Genomic DNA, 21,973 nt, shown 5'->3' on the forward strand with positions numbered 1-21,973 from the left:
TCTTCTGTCTTCCTCACCCTGTCTCCCATCCATCTTTCGGTTGGGTCCATTACTTCTTTTGAATTCATCTACTTATTTTCTTTCTAGCCAACATCATCATCGTGTCACACTCGGGCTACTGGAAATTCCTCAACAGCTGTCCCTTTCGAACCTACTTTCTCTGCAGTCAGATCTAAATTTTCCAATGAAATTTTATTAACACCCCCCCAACCCCTTTAATGAAGTTTCCCTTATTCTTATAATAAAGACAAAAGTCCTCAACCTGCCCCAGAAGGCTCTGTAGGTCTGGCTTCCACCTCCCTCCTTCTCTAGCCCAACTCCCACCCCTGTCCTTCCAGCTCCAGCCACCCAGCCTTCCTTTAGTTCTTCAGACCCAAGGGGCTCCCCGGCATGACAGGGTCTGTTCACATGACCCCCTCCCAATTCTGCAGCATCCCCCCTGCTCCGTCCCCTCTGTTCAGTTGTTTTCCATGTCCCATCCTCAGGGAGGCCTTCCCACACCTCCTCATTCAGTCCCCATGTTGTGAGTTCTCATGGTACCATGTTAACTCCTTCTGTGCCCTTAACTTGAATTTTATTTTGTAATCATTTACATCACCCCCTTCTCCCCCACGAAATCTTCCAGGACTGTCAGCTTCAGGAGGGCAGATGCCCTGTCAGCTCTTGCTTTTGTGGTCACCCCAGAGTCCCTGCATCTCCCACCTCTGCCCCTACCCCACTCCCGATGCTCCAGCAGCACAGCCTTCCCTAATGTACCGGCCACCTGGGCGGTCACACTCCTCCGCCTTCTCACCTGTTTCAAGTCCTGGTTGGCATCTCATCCCCTCAGGGAGGCTTTTCTTGACCACAATCTAAAAACATCACCCACCCTGACCAATCTCCATTCTCTGCTTCATTTTCCTTGCCGCGTGCTCACCTCCTAACATGGGTGTTACACCCTGCACTCAGCAATTGCTCCTGTCTTCCCCACAAGAAGGTGCAGCACGACACCAGCATAGCATCCTCTCTGCTTTGTTCCCTGCTCTGTCGCTGACACCTAGAATAGTGCCTGGTGTATAACAGGCACCCAGCAAATATCTGTTGAAAGAATGACTGTGGTTTGGCACAGTGCCTGGCACATGGCAGATCAATACATACTTGTTGAATAAAGATCAGAAGAGAGGAGGAAGGGAGCCTGGGAAGCTTCTGCAGATTCTGGCTCATTATCTCCAATTACCAGGCCCTAGAAAAAGGAGCCGGCTGCAAGGGGGCTGCCTCGTTAGCAGGGAGATTTGGTGTGTGCCTTAAGCTTAGAGTTAATTATAATTAGGAACTGTTGAGAGTATTAGGAGAGCTATGCTTGTGTGTGGAGGGGCGGTAATGGTGGGTAGGGTGTTGGTTTATATTTGGAAGGGGCTAGCTCAGCAAATTTATAGTGTAAATAAGGGAAAAGTTAACTTACTTAAGAGCAAAAGCCAATAAACAGTTTTAAGGACCATTAAAACTATTTTATATGCAAACACTGCTGCAAAACAATGAATGTGATCATTACACCACTTCTGTGTTCTTTGAAAAGCACTAACAAGAATCTCTAAGATATGCTGACTGAATTCCCAATTCCTCATCCTAGTTAGTGGTGTTATCCCAAGTCCAAGGCTCTAGGAAGCAGACTTTACAGGAAGTGGAACTGACTTTTCCACAGTTACATAATTTTTAGGCGGGGGATGGTAATACTATTCACTATGTCCATAAAGAAACAGCCACTATGTACGTGTGAGTCATGATCTATGTGTGGGTCATTATGTGTGTGTGGGTATAGGAAGCAACAGCAAACTAGAGGACGGGGTAACACGGATACCCAGGGAAGGGCTTCAGGACGCCATGGAAGGTGAGAGGAAGATTAGGAGGCTGGACAGAGAAGTCTCTTTTTGACACTGTCCCTAGAAAGATACAAAAATAACACAACCCAGTAAAGAAACACTAAAAGAGCACTGGAAGGGATGGGATGGAGGGTGGTGGGGGCTAGAAAATGTAGCCCCAGAGGTCATGGGTAAATGACAGCCCACCGCAATGCCCGGAAACGGAAGCCAGAGTCCCGCCTGGGCAGAAGTGGGCCACTGCACACAGAAGTGCTCACCAATAAGGAGCAGGATGGTCCCTGAATTACCTACCAGCTCATCACTTGGAATCTGAGACTTCAACATGCTGATTTTTTTTTTTAAATGAAGTAATGAATCTGCTAAACTCAAGAGGAATAACACAGAAGTAATGAAGAAGTGAGATTTTTTTTCAGGTAACAATGATCAATGTTCTTTTAATGTGGCATTTCTGTTCATTTCCACAACACGTGATCTTGTCAGGAAATTCTGACATTGAGAAGGCTCACAACTCACCCAAGGTCATTGAGCCAGTATGTGGTATGACAAGGACTCCAAACGGTTCCTCCTATCTCCAAACCCTATGTCCTTCTCTTTTGCCCGAGAGGTCTTTTCCTGATTAGTCTGCCGCTCATCCACTCACCCTTCTCCTGCAAGTCCCCAGTGGTGTCCTCACAGCACATTCTCCATTTATTTACAGACCTGAGATCTATTATTTCATGCATGTCTTATCCTGATCTGGCCACAGACTGCAAATTCATGGTGGTAGGAGGTAGACTTAAACCCATCCCGCCTCTGACAACATTGTGCCAGACACACAAATCACATTTGATATCTCTATTTGGGGTGCTGAAAAAATTGATCCTAAGTTCAGGGTCCTGAGAGTTGAAAACTATCTTGGTGGTAGAAATGTGCCCTGGGGGGTAAGAAAAAGTTCCCCTTGTGGAATCTGTTCTTCACTAAACCAGGAGTCAGCAAACTACTGTTTGTGGGCCAAAAGTAGCCCGCTGCCTGGCTTTGAAAAAAAGTTTCCCTGGAACATAGTCAGACCCATCTGTTTCTGTATTGTCTGTGGCTGCTTTTGCATGAAAACAGCAGAGCCAAGAAGCTGAACTGAGACTGAGATTGGCCTTTAAAGGCTAACACATTTACTACTGGACCCTTTACAGAAAAAAGTTTGCCAACCCCCTGCACTAGACTGTAACTACTAGGAGGGCAGTATCTTGTGTTTTACTATCTTCTTTTTTTTTTTTTTTGAGACCTCTGGAGTCTTGCTCTGTCGCCTAGGCTGGAGTGCAGTGGCATGATCGGCTCACTGCAACCTCCACCTCCCAGGTTCAAGCAATTTTCTTGCCTCAGCCTCCCGAGTAGCTGGGATTATAGGCACATGCCACCACGCCCTGCTAATTTTTGTCTTTTTAGTAAAGGCGGGGTTTCACCATGTTTGCCAGGTTGGTCTCAAGCTCCTGACCTCATGTAATCCACCTGCTTCAGCCTTCATTATCTTTTTATAGCAGTGCCTCCCACAGAGTCTGGCAAAAAGAAAGTGATGAATAAATATTTATTGAATGAAGAGATGGATTATTGGACCCTTTTAAGTACATACTCTCTGTCCAGCTGTGACGAGCAATGGGTACAGGAACAGAATTCAGTGTTCCTGTGACAAACAGCCGTACACCAAATACCCACACAGATCAAGTGGAGACAAAGAGGGCAGGATCTCTGGAGGTTTAAAGGATAAAATCTGCTTGCAATGTGGTGGGGAGCCTGCAGACGTTTTACAGAAAGGAAACAATCAATACAGGGTCATCCCCATCTTTGCCTGCCTCTGCCTCCTGAGTAGCTGGGACTGCAGGCACGCACCATCACGCCCAACTAATTTTAAAATTTTTTTGTAGAGACACAGTCTCGCTTTGTTGCCAAGGCTGGTCTCCAACTCCTGGCCTCAAGCAATCCTCCCACCTCAGCCTCCCAAAGTGCTAGGATTACAAGTATGAGCCACCACACCTGGTGAAAACCAAGCCAGTGGGACCAGTCATCCCAGCACCCATCCAGCAGTGGTTATAAAAGCTGCTCCTGGGTTGGAATCCTGCCTCCATACCTTATTAACTGAAACTCTTTAACCCTCTTTATCCCTCAATTTCCTCACCTGTAAAATAGATACAAAAATATTACCTATTTCGTGGTGTTGTTACAGAGCAAGTTTCTATGTGCAAAGTGCTTAGAGTAGTAGTCTGGCATATGTAAGTGCTCAGCAAATGCTAGCTTTTTTCACTCATGATTCAAAAATATATCTCAGTGTCTCCATGAGGAGGTACTAAACTATACATTGGGAAGAAGCAGACTCAATGTTGTATTGGAGAAAGGCTAGCTGGATCTCTCAGCATACCCAAGGCTACATCCCTTGACACTGCATTCTGTATGCTCAGCATGAGGCCACTTCAGTGATGCTACAACGATGAGGTTATAGGCTCAGCAATGTCCCTTCCACTTGGTATGGGAAGGGGATTCCCCACTTCACTTCCAAGACTCTCTATGAGTTTGTTGCAGAGCTGAAGGGACTCCTGGAAAGGATCTCGTAAGCCATCAGGAGAAATCTGAATTCTTCTAACAGTGCAAAGCTTCAGTGGGCTCCCAGAGAAAATGAAGGAGCTTGGAAGGGTCTAGATAGACCAAGAAACCATGTTTTCCTTCTCTGAGCCTCTGGAACACTGTGTACCAGGCTGCAACAAAGCCCTGTGTCATGGCGCTGGACTACTGCCACAGAGATCTGACTGCCCGGTCGGGTTTATCCTGGGGACAGGGGCACCATCTCATCTCCATGGCCTTTGTGTCCTCAGTGTCCAGTATCAAGAACACATCCCACAGTGTTGATGGGATCCACTGAGGAGTAATCAACCCTAGACCTCAGGACAGCATCTCCTACCTACAAAGGACTGTGACATGACCACTCCAGTGCTACTAAATACAGCACGCTCTAAAACCAACTTACAAAACACATAAAGCTAGCATTTGTACCTGGCAACACTGGCGATCTGGCTTTCTTGATGGCCGGAGGGAAAGCAGCAAGTACTCAGCTGGGACGTTTTGTGTCATATGTAAGCTCCACTCTACCCCCCAGTTTCTTTTTCTAAAACACACTGAAATCTGTGTTGTCCTATGTAGTAGCCACTAGCCTCATGGGCTGTTTAAATTAAAAATAGTTAAAATTAAATACAATTTAAAATTCATGTTGTCAAACTCTTGAACAGCAAAAACAAGAAATAAAGTAAAATTCAGTTTCTCAGTCGTATGGCCATATTCCAAGTACACAGTGCAGCCACTCCTATGTGGCTCATGGCTACCATCTGGGACAGCATAGACACGAAACATTTCTGCAGTCACAGGAAATTCTGTGGGCAGCACTGCTAGAGAATCTGTACTGTCACACTAAGAAATGTGAACTCAGGCAAAGACAGTTTAACAGCACTTTCACAATCAATAAAGCTAATAGATCCCTCCTCTGGAATAACCAAACCTCCCAAGTTTGTTCTCTCGTAAGAAATGAGACACGAGGAGCGAGATGTTCTCTTGGCCTTATCTGCATTGTTGTGTTGTTTTTTAAAATTTATGTATCTTTATAAATAGTATTAATTATGTTAGGCGACTACAGCGGGCCCGTCAGTGCCTTGATGCAGTCATGGATGACGGAGAGCAGTTTAATGTGGGGGATGGATAGTGCGGGCCCTGGGAGAAGGGGTTTCATCAATCTAGCGCGTGTCTCAGCATTGCTATGGAACATTAATGAGGCTGGGCTCGACTTAAAAACCATCCAAGGCATTACGGGTTGGTAACATTCAGTTTCACAGGCACTGGGAATGTCTAAGCTATAATCCTAGCTCTTTTGCTAATGAGTGTTGTGATATGGGGAGTATCATTTAACTTCTGAGTTTCCTGTCCTTAAAATGGGGCTATTACTGACCTACCTAACCCAGTGTCCACAGGATTAATGAGTTAATGTTTGCGGAGAACGCTGAGCTCCTTGCGTTAAGGCAAGCTGTGCATCATTATTTCCATTCATTCTCACGTAGCAGCTGGGAAACATTAGGACTATAATGTTTACTCCATCCAAAATGCATTTTCCTTCTCAGCATTTTAACGTTACCTGTGTTACCCAAACCTTAAATCTAAAAGGAAAACAGGGCCCGCGACAACAGTACAGTGATGAAGTGGGGGTACATAGTTATTTCTTTCTTTAGTACAAGCGTAACACCAGCTGTTCTAGAAGGATGAAGGAGGTAATTGCACTGTAAATTTCCTCTGTATGAGCCTGGTGGTCAATCTTACTAGATGCGAAAAGGAAGTTCTACAACAGCACAATGACATGTTGACACTTACATGCAATGATATTCCCATATCTGTTCTTCATTCTGTTCTCATCTTTCTTAGCTGAGTCCCATGGTGCAGACTGCCCTTCAAAGAAGCTCTAGAAGGAAAGTGAGACTGAGAATTACAATTTGGTGCAGTAAACAGAGGGATCTTAACAATGGAGGATGTTCTTAAAAAACGTAGAACGAGGGTCAAGAAGGAAAGAATGCCCACAGAAATGAGACAAGAGATTATTACACTACATTATATTTTAAATATTTCATTTAGCTTTTTCTAAACTTTGTTTTCCTTTAGTTAGTATCTTCAAACACAGGGATGGAGGCTGAAGAGTGAACCCACAATTTCTCTGTATAATCGAGTAAAAATGGTCACATGTTCATCCCCATCCCACCTGAATACTTAATACAGAAAAATTAATGTTTCACTCAATTTCTTAATTATATTGTCATTTTTCAATATTCTTGTAAGAGATACAGTGATGTCTTTTTCTCCCTAATTGCTAATTGAAGAAAGGTTATTTTTGGTTAAAACATGAGAGTAGGTAAGCTGAGACTTCATGACTTCCAGGCTAAAATCCTGTAATAAACTCTGCCAAAGTTTTCTCTTCATTTTTAATGGAGTTTAGATGTCCATTTATTTAGGGATTTGGCACTATGATGCCTGGAATCTTTAATCTTCAGGTTATTCAATTTTTTTTGTTCAAGTTGTAATGAAAATGTTCCCTACTCTCAGTGGACAAGTAAAAAAAAAAAATGTGTGTCTTTATTTCCACTTTAGTTCACATTACATTTTACCTTTATGTGGTCAACTATGTGAGGAGGTTATGGGAAAAGGATGGAAGTGAACAGGATTCAGTAAAGCTATTTCTTGTTTTTTGCCACGGTACTCATATACTTCCTGGCACCCACTGGGAAGGAAGAGAGAGGGAAAGAGGAAGAGATGAAGGGCGAGCAGATGAATGAGAGCACCATTTGGGAACGCTTTGGGGCCAGAGAACATGGCATTAGGGACTCGTGTCCTCAGATGTGCTCCAGGGTGGCTTTCAAGTTCTCTCCCAAACAGAAGCTCTTCCTTCCTCCCCAGTCTCCATCTCACCTGTGGTGTTCAGCCATCTTGGCCATTTCCACCACTTACAATATTTTCAGATTAGTCTGTCGCTAGGTAGAATGTATTTATTCCTTTTTATGGGTCCGACTCTCCCTCATGAGGTAAATTGTTGCTTAGCACTGCCGCAGTAGGACACGCTGCTTGCAGACGCCACGGGGTATCTGTGTCCCGCTCTGCCTGCCTGTGTGCCGCACAGTGTTCTGACCACTAAGTGGACAGTGCTTGGCATCCTCTGTTGTTTCTATGTCTGTCTCTGCCACCAGGCTGTGGACTCCCTGAGAGTGGGGGCTACGTGTTCATCATTTATGTTTGGAATCCAGTAATTAGTTACTGAATGAATGAATAACTGTGGTGTTTGGTTGTAGTATATTTTGCCTTTGATCTCAAAATGAAGCTTTATTTCTGCAGCTTAAGTGTGTGAGGGGCTCTAAGGCTTGGAAAGTCTACCTATCCACAGTCTGCAGATTTCATTCCACAGTTGAATGGAATGGACTTGACATAGTTTGTCAAGTCCATGCCTTTTCTGTGGCCTGGTGGGTATGGATACTGCTGTTACCATGCAACCAAGCTTGCATCAGAGACTGGCTGGAGAAGACCCCAGCCCCAGGTCTGTCCTGCCCTTAGGCTTCAGATCTTGTCCTCTGTACATTCACCCAACAAAACAGTTGAGCAACACCATTTTATAACACAACACAGAAGATTGAAAAAAATAACACTACAAACCTAAGAGTTAAGAGGTTTAATCTGCTCATCTTAAGGTCCCTTAGTTGTGATCATAGGTAACACTTTATTATCATAATAGTTTTTACCTTATATTTATCATTTCAAAAACATGGTAGGATCAGATGTGCTATATATGAACAGCTGTATTAACAGATCACACTATGCATCGCTAGTTGAAGAGTGATATGGTTTGGCTGTGTCCCCACCCAAATCTCATCTTCAATTGTAGTTCCCATAATCCCCACGTGTTGTGGGAGGGACCTGGTGGGAGGTAATTGAATGATGGGGGTGGTTACCTCCATGCCGTTCTGAGAGTGAGTGAGTTCTCATGAGATTTGATGGTTTTATAAGCGGCTTTTCCCACCCTTCACTCGGCACTCTTCCTTGCTTCCACCAGGTGAAGAAGGACGTGTTTGCTTCTCCTTCTGCCGTGATTGTAAGTTTCCCGAGGCTTCCCCAGCCCTGCGGAACTGTGCATCAATTAAACCTCTTTCCTTTATAAATTACCCAGTTTTGGGTATTTACTTTTTCTTTTTTTTTTTAATTTGAGACAGAGTCTCACCCTGTCACCTAGGCTAGAGTGCAGCGGCACGATCTCAGCTCACTGCAACCTCTGCTTCCTGGGTTCAAATGATTCTTGTGCCTCAGCCTCCCGAGTAGCTGGAATTACAGGCATGCACAACCACGCCCAGATGATTTTTGTATTTTTAGTAGAGACGGGGTTTCACCATGTTGGCCAGGCTGGTCTCGAACTCCTGACCTCAAGTGATTCACCCGCCTTGGGATTCACCTGCTGGGATTACAGGAGTGAGCCATTGTGCCTAGCCTCAGGTATTTCTTCACAGCAGCATGAGAATGGACTAATACAAGAAGTAAAACCCTGTGTGATACAGGGCAAATACAAATAAAAACATTTTCAGGTTATTAATAAATTAACTCAATACAAATACTATCATTAAAAATCGCTGGTTGATTCCATCTAGAACAAGACCTTTATATAATCAGGGGATTTATTTGAACACGTAGCTTCTATTCTGCCACATAACATGCATTTAAAAATAGCTTCAGGGATTTTAAAGTCAGATACTCTTTTTCTGAATACTGTCTTTGTTACTCTACGAATGACAATAATTTTATAGTTGAGTAATAACTACTATTTGACTTCCAACAATTTAATTCCACTTTGAGTTTGTCATGATTAATTACCAATTTCACTTCCCTCTGCCTTTTCCACCCATCTAAAAAGTTCTCAGATTTTGTTTTTTGTAGGAAGATGGAAGAAGAAAACTGACTTTGAGACCTTGAAGTCTTCCAGTAAATCCACAGCCTCAACTCATACAGAAAATGCCCCTAGATTCCCTGAGCCATCACGTGGGGACCCGAGCCACATGAGAGTCCCTGCCCTCTCTGGACACACAGAAGCTCCCTGGTGGGGAATGATGCTCACATCACAGCTGTGTTTCTTCAGCATTTGTGGTTATCACAGGACTGCCAATAGCCCTTGTATTTAAAAATAGTTATTTTAGTTCTATTATTTTCATTTAATTGGTGACCAAGAAACAGACACAAATCAACAAATGAAATAATAACCAATTGTACTGCATTTGAGCACTACAGTTCCCAGAATGTTTTCCTACAGATGGGGCCCAAGTTTTATCCATCTCTGAGCACTTATTATGAGAGCATCAAAAGTATGTGCAGATGAATGAGTCCATCCTCTCACCTGATCCTCACTGGAGGAGAGGACATGAGCTGTCCCTTACAGCTGAGGGACATGAGATGAAGACAGACACCTCAACATCTTCTAACACAACCTAGATCGGAAGTCAGTGTTTTCTGACTCTTTATCCACTGCTTTTTCTGTACCACTCTTACCCCAATGACCTTGAGAAGAAAACACTATTAAGTCAACTTAAATACACATAGCCAACAATTGTTTTCCATGACAAGATTATCTCTGCTTGTCTCTGAAAGAATGTTTACAACAAAAGAATATAAAAAAGTCATCTAAATTTTAACTATTGATTACTTTTATAAAACAGGAATTTTTCTTCTCATACATGATATGTGTTCATTGCATGGAAGCCACTGCAGGAAAAGTTCACCTTCATGCAATGAGCCTCCCAACTTCTTATCCAGGAATTATATGAATCACTATAAATGGCAAAATGTATTTTTTAAAAAACAAAACAAAATTAGAGATGCTCTGAGGAAAAGGTCAGATAACTAGTGCCTCCATAGATAAATGTCACTGTCTCCTGACTCTATACAGATAGGGTGACGGTGTCTTGCATTTTCTGTAAGTGCTCCTTCCAATTATATAGCCAATTTCCCCATGGATACATTTGGATTATTAAGACCATGTGTCCTTATCCCTGGCTTAGAAAATAAGTAATATACCTATGGGAGCCCAGAGAGAAAAGGGAAAGGCTTTCTAGATTGGTTGCCTTGGCTTTTATTTCCTTTTGTTATGGAGATCAAAAATGTTTTTTCCTAAGACGGATCCAGTTTTGAATGTTATGGCTTTTTTCTAGCATATACTTTCAAGATATCTGAGAAAATATTTACTTTAGACTCCCTCTTATGCCTAAAGTGAGACAAAAGCCAAGTGTTTAAATTTTTAATTAGAAAATAAAACTTCATCTGTAGCTCTGGAGCCACTGAATATTCAGAGAAGCCATGATACAGTACATGGATCTCTCAGACTGTGTGCCCCTGGTTGCTTTCCTGGCTAACAATTCTCAGGGCAAGTATAGTAACTGGGATAGGAACACTGCCGTCAGTGCCTTAGAATACTGCTTCATGTCTCGTTTGCAGCCAGGACTGCCACAGATGTGCAGCTGCAGAGGTGGCAGATATACTTCCTTTATTCTTCCTTCCCTAGAGAGACTGAGGATTCTCTAACGACCCTGTGAGTCCACCCTCCTTCCTTTTTTTTTTTTTTTGGCAGACCATGAGATGGGCATGATCACTAATAAACACAACAGTAAAATGTGCCTGAGGAAAATCAAATAACAGTGGGTTATGTGTAACTTTACCATGCAATTATTCTATTATGTTCCTTTTCACATACTTTTTCACTTTTAAATATCTTTTAATAAATTAAGCAAAGTCAATGCACATTTTATAAGATGTTCGCCTGTGCATTTTTCTTTGGGCAAGAATAAAAGGTTCTTTAGCTATCTTTTTTATCTTTAAGAGGTCAAAAGTTACACATTCTTTTAAAATTACAGAAATTGAATATTGAATGCTTTAAGAAGAATTCTACTCTGAACCAAGATTCTTGGGAAGTAATCACCAAATAATTTATATTGTAGAAAAGGAGGGTTCCTCTCAAATTTGTTGAAAGTAAAGACAATCAGGTTTTGAATCCTCCCAGTGCGACAGAAAGAAAAGAACTTTGTTCTTTGGAGTAAGGATTTTCGAAGCATATGCCAACGACTGGCTTCTGGTCTCCGGGAGGAAATTTTGCTTATCTTCTCCTTGCACCTCTCTATGCCTGAGACAAATCCTTACGTTCAAGTTTAAGCACAACCTCCAACTCCTCCTCTAACTCTCACCTCAGAGTCTTCCCTTGACAGAATTATGTTCAGGCTTGCTAAAATCAAATTCGACCAAAGCTCAGGCATAATTTTGAACAAGAGGCCCAATGAGAGAGAGCAGGAGGGATGGCTGAGGGAACCAAGGCTAAAAGCATCATTTAGCCCCTGAGGACATCCCATCTGCAGAGCAGCAACTTAAGGACAGGTGTGCGAGGCAGGCAATGATGGCCCCTGCTCACAGCACAAGTTTTATAGGTGGGATTTTGAATATAATATGCACATTTAGGCAATATTTAGTGTTTAGGGCAGATTTTAAATATGCAGGTATAATTTAACACACCAACTATGAACTTCCTATTATGAAAAAAACACTAGATCTATTTTTGGGATTTAAGTTAATGGTCTCACTGCATCTTCTGTTAGAATTTTCATAAATATACTTATGCTTTTATTCTACTTAAAATGTAATTAAAGTGTTTCCTCTGACTACCTTAGCTCATATATACTGCGAAGAGGCAGCAGACCTGGGAACCAATCTGAAAGAGTAATAAGTCTCCAAAACAATAAAAATGAAACCAGGCAAGCTCCAATGAATACCAATGACTTCCCCACTTGAAGATGCTGTACTCTCCACGGGTACAGAGCAGAAGGAAATTGAACATCCTGCATACTGTCATTTTTTTCTGAATAGGAAACATGTTTTTGTGATTTAATAACCTCCTTCCCCACCCCTCATACCACCACCATTTTCCACAGGATATAATTATACATCTCAGTTGCCCACCTCAAGAGAACATTACTCCAAAACGATGCAGTCTGTTAAAAATGCCACAGCTCCTAGATATTAAAAAAGAAGAAAAAAATCCTATTCAACAGAAAAGCTGCCAGAAAGAAAGGGATGCAGGTCAAGGCCGTACATAATGTGCAGTATGTTTTCAGGCAGTGCAGGGTCAAGTTTTTTAGATGCTTCTGAAATAGAATTTTTCCTCCCTTTCTCATATGAATAAAATTGTGCATGTAAAATGACTAAAATCATCACCCTGAAAGATGGAAGATGAACTCACGGGGGCATGCGAAGTCTGTGAACTTTCTTTGTTTTCTGCTCAGACTTCTCTTCTGGTGCTTCGAAGCATCGCATTTTATTAGATCCCATATAAACTATTTATTGCTATAGCACTAAAGCAACTGAAGACACCTAACTTTGCCTGATGGGCCACAAAGCAGAGTGCCCCAGAAGTTCAGGCACAGTGACGGCAATGGTCACTGGTCACTGTCATTCTCCAGTGTCCTGAACAAACGCAGGCAAAAGGAGCATGTGATGCTTCACGGGTAAGAGAGGTGAGGATTGGGTGAAAACAAGAATCTAGACACACGAACTGGGTTTCTAAACAAACCGAAATCTAAATGTGAACATTCATTGATCTTTTAAAGAAGCTGCTAATCTCTGGCCACTTTTTACTGCAACTTAATCCAATTTGAAATTGTGCAGAATTTTTCTATTTTGCAGGATTCAGAGCAGCCATCATGATCTTGGCAACTGTTATCGTACAATTATCTTCCTTTACCTAATAGCTCTTTCTCTTTTGACAACGGGATTGAGGTTTGCCACATATATATATATATATATACACACACACACACACACAATGTTTTCATGCCTATAAACAGTCCCCATGATGTCTGACTGAGCTTTAGAATATGTTTCTTATTCTATTGAATATTACTCTGTATGAGGGATTTTACAAGTGCCTTTTCCACAGCAATGTCATATATTTCCTGTTGATCCATACATGCTTATGAGGTTTGTGAGGCTCTATCAGGGGTGAGCATTTTAATCCTGTTGTATAGATAAGGAAATTTAGTATGAAAGACATTGAGTGGCTCCCCTGAAATCACACAGCTGGTAAACAGAAGAGCTGGGACCCAAGCGAAGGCCATTCCACTCTGAACTTAGTGCGCCTCCATTTGGCCACAAAACTGGCTCAGAACCTGTGGCTTTGTGCCTGCTGCGTTGCACTGTGCATGTGGCACTCTGAAGTCACCCTGGCCATGGGTCTTAAGCCACCAAGGATTTCTGGTTACCACGTTTTATGGAAAGCCAGTTCAGTGGCACAGTCCTATCACCACCTGCACAGCGATGCTTCCTGGCGATGTGAGTATGAACACCCTGGAGGGACCCTCAATCAAGCTGCCTTTCTTTCTCTTCAAATTTGCTCAATTTCAAAAGTCCCCTTTCTTCCCACCTTCAGAAGCACTGTGGTAGTCAGCTCCCACTAATGAAGTGACACAGCCCTCAAGAGCACTGGAGCAGAAATAAGTTGAGAACCACTGATCAGTGGCAAGAGCAAAAAAACATATCCTTCAAGTGAGTGACAAGGGGAAATAGTCATGAAAACAGTAACTGCGGAGTGTTCACGGCTGCTGAACATTCCTTGGACAAGGCCAATGTTCTGTGGGATTGTAGAGACTGATGCAGAGTAAGGTGGCTCCAAAAAGGGGATGATTTTGATATAATTGGGGTGAGTGTCAGTAGGGCATTAATTGTAAGAAGCAGACGGTGGGTGTTAGGGGATATTCAACCCTTTCTTGGCCTGCACTGCTCTTTTCTTTTGTTCCCTAGAAAACAGTTTAATAACAGAGACCTACATCCTCAGCCATGCCTGGGGCTCCCCCTTATCTGGAATGTCTTCTCGAGGCTGGGTGCCTCTGTCATCTTGCCCATGATGAAACTCTCAGCTGCATTTCAGGGAGTCCTTGTTTCTTTGGCACCCCCCTTCAGGGGCTCCAAGGGCTCATCACAAGAATATTTCATCAGTTTGGAAGTCAAAGCCTGCATTTCCAGATTCCTTCTTCCTGCAAGAGTCTCTGCTGCTTCTTATGGAATGAGGATGGTGTCCTGGAGAAGCTGGACCAAAGGGTTTCTACGTGTTTAGATTTATTACACAAAACTTGGTCAAAGCTGACTTTTTCAATTTGCCTATCTCTTGATTCCCATGTATATCAATGAGATCAATCTTTGAAGATTCTGGAACTCGGATCTGCCCCTGTTCTCACTGCAGTGCCCTTGCAAACCCAAAGAGGCCATGGTAATTTAATGGGGTGTCAAAATAGTGATGTCACTGAGCAATCTGTCACAGGTCCCCCAAAGAGGACTGCTCTGTTTTAGAGGCAGCTGAAAGTATCTGTGTTTCTATAAGTCATGCTAGGCTTAGGTCCTGTCTCCAGGATTGCCACCCCACATTGCAGAGAGACAGCAATTTTCATTTTGCCTCTGATGCAGATATTGCCAGAGTTTGGGATGTTCACACTACTCAAGAGCTGTAATATCCTCCATCTCTGCACCTGACTTTGACAGTGAGCCTGTGCAAATGCGCCCAGATCCTTAGAGAGCAGTAAGAATACCTCCTTGAAAAAGGCATCTTGAAAACATCTAGAGAGCAGATGGATGTTTTTGTGGAAATTCAGCTGCTCGCTTCCTTTGGAGAGCAGCCTCCAACCCATCTCTTGCCTGCATTATTGCAGTAGCTTCCTGACTGGTTTCTTTGCCACCCTCCAGTTTATAAACTTGTCCCAGAGTAAGCTGTTATAAACATACCAGAGCACCTGTCACTTTCCTATTTGAAAACTCAGCAAGTCTCCCTCCTGACACCATGGCCACATGAAGGGCGGTGAGACTCAACATGTGTGACACACCCAGCATGCAGCCAGTGCTCCATCAAGGCCACCTGTTACTATTCTCATTCTAATATGAAAACCTGAGACCTTGATGACAGTACATCCTTACTGACTTGACTGACAGTTTTTGCTGTTGTCTCCAAGATAATTTTTTCCAGTTTTTCCTCCCATGTCTGTTTTTCCTTCACTGACTCTATATAGTATTTGGAAGTTGGGTGGGGGTTTTATTCTTGTCTCTCTTTTTTCTTTTTTTTTTAAAGCAAACATCCTCTTCCTGGTATTTTTTGGAGAGCTGTGAAGTTTTAAAATATCCTCACCTCAGAAATCAGAGCACATAAACTCCATCAAATGTGACTGAAAATCTAAGGATACTTTTTTTTTTTTAAGAGATGACAGGCTTGGAAATGAATAAGTATAGCAGAAAAAGGAATTTTAATGTGATATTTGTGCCTCTTTTTTTGACACCTATTAATTTATAAAACCCATCAGCACAATTCCCAGGCTCTTCCTGCAATACTTAAGTCATGGTAACTAAAGATCAAAATTTAGAACAGATAATTATTTTAGAAATTTAGAAAATAAGGTTAGAAATATTTTTTCAAACAGTTCAGCAAAAAATGATTACATCTCAATTTACTCTGCCAGAAAGTTCAATGCCCACTCTTAAAAGCAAACACTTGTATGGAACTTTATAACCCAAAGTTATCAGTAAAGTCATAGAGGCTCTCCTTTTATTTAAAGACTGACTTTTAGCCAAATGTCATATCTTATTGAAGAATGTGAATACTCTCACTTTAGATCACATGGATTACTTCTTGTAAGGGAAGTCTTGGCAGTCAGCCTTAGTCTACAAGAGTAAATATGAGATTCTAAATAAGTGAAAACAATGAGCCTGCACTGGTATGGAGCAGAAATCCTGGTATGGCGGAAGTTTCCACGTGGTGCTGATCACTCATCTGTAGAGTCAGAGGTGGTTACAGCCACCCTTGGGAATCCTGGAAGAACCAATTCACCTCTCGAAACAGAGAGATCATCATCTCACAGTAGATCTTGGGTGAATGCCGTAGTCATCTGAATGTACTCCCTTGAAACGTTACTCATTTCACTAATGTGCTTTGAAATTGGGAAGTTGCAACTAGCAGATGGGAAGGAGCAAATGAGAATCCTTAGAGGCAAGTGACAAGAGCAGTCAGGAGGACTCAGCAGCAACTCATGAGGTCTTTCCAAATTTTAGTCACTCATGTACACCTTCACAACTTCCCTCATCCCCTCACCACTTCCCTCTGTTATTGAATGATGTAAATTTAACTCATGTATATGCAAATACATGTACAGTACTTGCAAATGAAACTTCGCATCATTTTTGAGACAAAGTCTCACTCTGTTGCCCAGGCTGGAGTGCAGTGGTGTGATCTTAGCTCACTGCAGCCCTTGATCTCCTGAGCTCAAGTGATCCTCCTGCCTCAGCCTCCTGAGTAGCTAGGACTACAGGTGCACACCACCATGCCCAGCTAATTTTTGTATTTTTTAAAGACACGGGTTTTCATCATGTTGCCCAGGTTGGTCTCGAACCCCTGGGCTCAAGGGATCTGCCCACCTCAGCCTCCCAAAGTGTTGGGATTACAGTCGTGAGCCACCACGCAGCCAAGACAAGAACTCTTTCCTCAGGTAAAGATAATAGAAAAAGTTGAGACAACAAAAACGAAGCAATAGCATCCAATCCAGCCAGGCAGTGCTGCTTGACTACTTCGGAGCCTGAGGCCAGGCCCTTCTCCTTTGGCTGAGAGAGAACGCTTGCCTCCCACCAAGGTTCCCTGGCGAATCAAAAGTATTGAAAGACAACTAACGGGAAAGCCAATCACTTTCTCACCTGCGATTCAGCACAGCTTATTCCCCATGCGTGGGCCTCCTAAAAATCACCTTGTACATCATCAGTTGTTTGCATCTCATACTTGGTGAAAACTGAATTCACCATCTTATCTTGGCTTAAGTGGTGCTGAGGCAAAAGAATGAGATGTAGGACCAGAAGATTTGGGCTTAAATCCCAGCTCTGACTGATTCCTAACTGTGTGACCACAGGTAAGTTACTGAATTTGCTTTTTAATGTTTACGGTAGAATTTTTAAAATTAAATTGTTTAACAGGATTGCTTTCTGCATTAAAACCTGTGAATGTCAGTGGAAAAAACCATGTTGGCTTGCACATATAAAGTGCCACTGAATTGGCATGCTATTAGTAGAATGTGTAGAACTTGTAGAATGTTGATGGAAATGCACAGGTCATTAGAGTCACAAACATCTCTGTCCTCCCCAGACTATAAACTCCACAAGGGAAGGGGCTGAGTCTTCCACATTCTCAGCACCTAGCATCTACCTGGAATATAGGCGGAGCTCTGTATGAGGAAAAATACATGATAATTATAAATCAGAAGATTCATGCATCCTGAGTGCATTCAAATTTAATATTTTTGAGGCTTGGTCCTTGATATGTTTTTTAAAAAGTATATACTTACGTCTAGTTTAAATAAATTACCATCATCTTTGGAACACAGAGAGCTGCACTTGTTATCCTGTGTTATTGTTAGTATTATGTTATTTATTTTTGTTTTTTGAGACAGAGTCTTGCTCTGTTGCCCAGGCTGGAGGGCAGTGGTGCAATCGTAACTCACTGTAGCCTCAACCTGAAGAGATCCTCTTGCCTCAGCCTCCTGAGCCTGAGTAGCTGGGACTATGGGCATGTGCCACTATACCTAGCTAATTTTTTTTTTAATTTTTAGTAGAGGCAGGAAGAGAGTAATACTGAAAAGAGACACTTTACATGGAGGGCATTATACCCCAAATGTTAAAAACTCCTCTAACGTTTTATAGTATAGTGTTTCTTCCCCCTTCAGAATCACAGTCTGCTGAAAGGATAACAATTAGTTTAAGTGAACCAAGGTCAGATGCTAAAAGGAAGTTGCCAAAAGTTGTATTTAGAATCTGCTGATGCTTTAAAAAATGAAGAGCTGGCCCCAGTTCAAGAAACCAGATATTAGATTAAAACCTTGGGGGCACGTGGTTCAATTTTTTTTATTTAGAACTACAAGGTTTGGGATTAAACTAAAAGTAAGATGCTTCACGCTTATTAGATGTACTGCCTTAAAACATTTTCAAGAAGCCAACAGAGTTGAAAGCAAATGAAAGTAAACTTGAGGGTCAATTTTGAAATGCAAACAGCCGAGAGCTAATGCCCTTGGAGGACCCACATTACCAGAATGGACTTTCACACAATAGCTAGAGATTGTTTCAGCAAAGAAAATTCCTGAAAGGGAATCTGAGTTTTTGCCAAGAAATGTCATAAGAAAAAAATGCAGTCTCGAACGATTTTGACGACATAAGAATTCTTTTAGTAAAATCACAATAAATAACCAATTCAGTAGTATTAATAAGAACAATGGTGGCCAGGTGTGTTGGCTCACACCTGTAGTCCCAGCACTTTGGGAAGACAAGGCAGAAGGCTTGCTTGAGGCCAGGAGAAGAACAGCCTGGGCAACATAGTGAGACCCCGCCTCTACTAAAAATTAAAAAAAAATTAGCTAGGTATAGTGGCACATGCCCATAGTCCCAGCTACTCAGGCTCAGGAGGCTGGGGCAAGAGGATCTCTTCAGGTTGAGGCTACAGTGAGTTACGATTGCACCACTGCCCTCCAGCCTGGGCAACAGAGCAAGACTCTGTCTCAAAAAACATAAATAAATAACATAATACTAACAATAACACAAGATAACAAATGCAGCTCTCTGTGTTCCAAATACCATGCTAACATTTTTACCCAAAATATCTCATAGATGTAAGCCTGTTAATTGACATAAATCCTTGCCTCATTTTGTCATTACAGTTGTAAATTATGCTCATGAAAAGAGACCCCAGCATCTTTCAAACTGAAGGTTAACCTTATTATTAGGATAATCACCAGTGAGTTAATTAGAGAATCATTATGTTGATAACCAATAACTTTGACATAAATTTTAAATTATACTAATAAATAGATTTTAAAAAGCTTTTTATTTTGAAATAATTCTAGATTCACAGGAAGTTGCAAGGATGGTATGGAGAGCTTCCATTTATTCCTCAGTTTTCCCCAATGATTACGCCTCACATAACTGTACCCCAGGAAACTGAAGCTGGTACAGTGTGTGTGTCTAGTTCCATGCCATTTCATCTTAAGTGTAGATCTCCAATCAAATAAAGAACTATCCTGTCACCACAAAAAAACTTCCTTGTAGAATCTCTAAATAGGCACCGCATATCCCCTAATTCCTGGAATCCACTAGTCTACTGTTCGTCTCTATAATTTCGGTAACATTTCAAGAAGATTCTACAAATGGAATCATCAAGTATTGGCTTCTTTTTCCTGAGCACAATGTCCTTGAGATCCATCCAAGTTTTGTCTATATCATTAGTTCATTCCTTTTTGCAGCTCAGAAATATTCCATAGTATATGGATGTACTAAAGTTTGTCTAGTCATTCCCTTAGGGAAGAGCAATTTGCCTGTTTCCAGTTTTTGATTATCACAAATAAAGCTGTTATGGATATTTATTTACAGGGTTTTGTGGGGATATAAATTTTTGCTTCTCTGTGATAAATGCCCAGCAGTGCTATTGCTCAGTCATGTAGTAAATCTGTTTTTTTTTTTTTTGAGACAGAGTTTGGCTCTTGTCGCCCAGGCTGGAGTGCAATGCTGCAATCTGGGCTCACTGCAACCTCCACCTCCAGGGTTCATGTGTTTCTCCCACCTTAGCCTCCCTAGTAGCTGGGATTATAGGTGGCCACCACCACACCCAGCTAATTTTTGTATTTTTAGTAGAGACAGGGTTTCACCATGTTGGCCAGGCTGGTCTCAAACTCCTGGCCTCAGGTGATCCACCCACCTCAGCCTTCCAAAGTGCTGGAATTATAGGCGTAAGCCACTACGCCCGGCCTCTGTTTTAGATTTTTAAGAACTGCTTAAAGATTTTCCAGAGTGGCTGTGCCAGTTCACACTCCAGCAGCAGTTTACAAGAAATACAGTTTCTCTCCATTCTCACCAGCATTTGGTATTGTCTCTGCTTTTTATTTTGGCTGCTCTAATATGATGTACCTCATCATGGTCATAATTTTCATGTTCCTATCACCCGGTCATGTTGACTTCTTTTCATGTGTTCATCTGTCATCTGTACATTCTCTTTGGTGAAGTGTCTTTCATGTCTTTGCCCATTTTCTAGTTGGATTTTTTAACCTAAATTTTTAGAATTCTTTATATTTTTTAGATATGAATCCTTTGATATGTAGTTTGTAAATACTTTCCCCCAGTCTTCAGCTTGTCTTTTCATCCTCTTACACAGCAAGAGTTTTAAATTTTAATGAAGTCTAATTTCTTGATTTTCTTCTTTAATGGAGAATGCTTTTGGTGTAGTGGCTAAGAATTCTCCACCAAGCCTTGGGTCCTGAAAAAATAACTTAAACTTGATATGAAACACTGCAAATATCTGTAATGTCTGATAATCATATTACTAAACTAAATAATAGCTAATATTGAATAATCAACATTGAATCAGTGATCTCAGAGTTGTTATCAATACTGGATATGTTAGGAGATGTCTTCTTCAAATGCGTCTGTGGACCTCAATCCACTTCTACCTCTAACTGAACAGGGAGGTGGCGCTCATTTCTTAGGGTTATTGATACTTTCTTGCATCCACTAGAGAAAGGTCAGGGTTGCTGAAAGAGTTGAGGCAAAATAAGCTGCGGGTTCTTAGTTTATGGTGCAGTCAAGCACCCCCACTCTATTCCTCCATCATCACAGTCACTTAGAGAGAGCTCAGAACCACAAGCAGCAGTGGCCATCCTACTGCACGGCAGAGATTTTTGTCGCTGTAGAAGGGCCATGCTCAAGTGATTTTGGAGTCCCTAAGATAATCCCTGCAACAAGCATCCTGCTGTAGGTGGAGGAGGAGAGACCACGAACAAAACACTTCTAGAGGAAGAGAGTACAGTGAAGGAGATCCCGGTGGATCTGCCAGGATGTCCAAGAACCCAAGGATGTAGCGACAAATGCACAGGAAAGGCTGAGAAGGGGCAAGAGACACTAAAACATGAAAAGGAGAGAATGCAGCACGGTGTCATTGTGTGTCTCAGATAAAGAGCATGACGACACCTGGCTTCTACGCTCACTGCGTTCCAGTTGCTGTGGGATATGATGTTCATTGAGCAGGGGGCCCTTCCTTCACTTCCTTTGCAAAGCTGGTATAACCATTATAACTCAGCTCAAATCTATCTTTTCCACGTATTTTCTACTTTAGTTTTGATTGGTCTTTTATCCTTCAAAAGTCTATCGTGGGTATTAATATATGCCATTTAAGTTTTCTTCACATCTCTAATATGTGAGATTTAATGTTATTTTTACTGGCACAATTAGACTGTATTGCCTGAAGAGGGGGCCTGCGTCCCCATTTTTAACTTCCACAGGCACAGAGCTGGGCACAAAGCAGGCAGGTGCAGGGTGCTGGTTGCGGGATTCTTTTAATCACTGCACAGCCATTGTGCGTGGCCTCCCTTGGCAGAAACATTCTAGTCTGCACTGCCTGATATGATGGCTGTTAGGGCTACTTGTGGCTATTGAGCACTTGCAACGAGGCTGGGATGACCAAGGAACTGAATTTTAACATTTAATGTAAATTCTTTACA

The 21,973-nt window shown here is 42.0% G+C and overlaps 1 protein-coding gene across 20 annotated transcripts in view; it reads right to left on the minus strand.

The window, feature by feature from the left end:
• The window catches only part of PTPRM (protein tyrosine phosphatase receptor type M), an 840,386-nt gene that overhangs the window by 103,664 nt on the left and 714,749 nt on the right, over window positions 1–21,973 (minus strand). For all 20 annotated transcript variants that reach the window (XM_054460379.2, XM_054460383.2, XM_063653925.1 and 17 more), the window contains one exon: window positions 6,234–6,321. In XM_054460379.2, coding sequence (XP_054316354.1) covers window positions 6,234–6,321 — 88 coding nt within the window. The remainder of the gene's footprint in view (window positions 1–6,233; window positions 6,322–21,973) is intronic.

The sequence above is a fragment of the Pongo pygmaeus genome, chromosome 17 (assembly GCF_028885625.2).
Source record: "Pongo pygmaeus isolate AG05252 chromosome 17, NHGRI_mPonPyg2-v2.0_pri, whole genome shotgun sequence".
Classification (NCBI taxonomy): domain Eukaryota; kingdom Metazoa; phylum Chordata; class Mammalia; order Primates; family Hominidae; genus Pongo; species Pongo pygmaeus.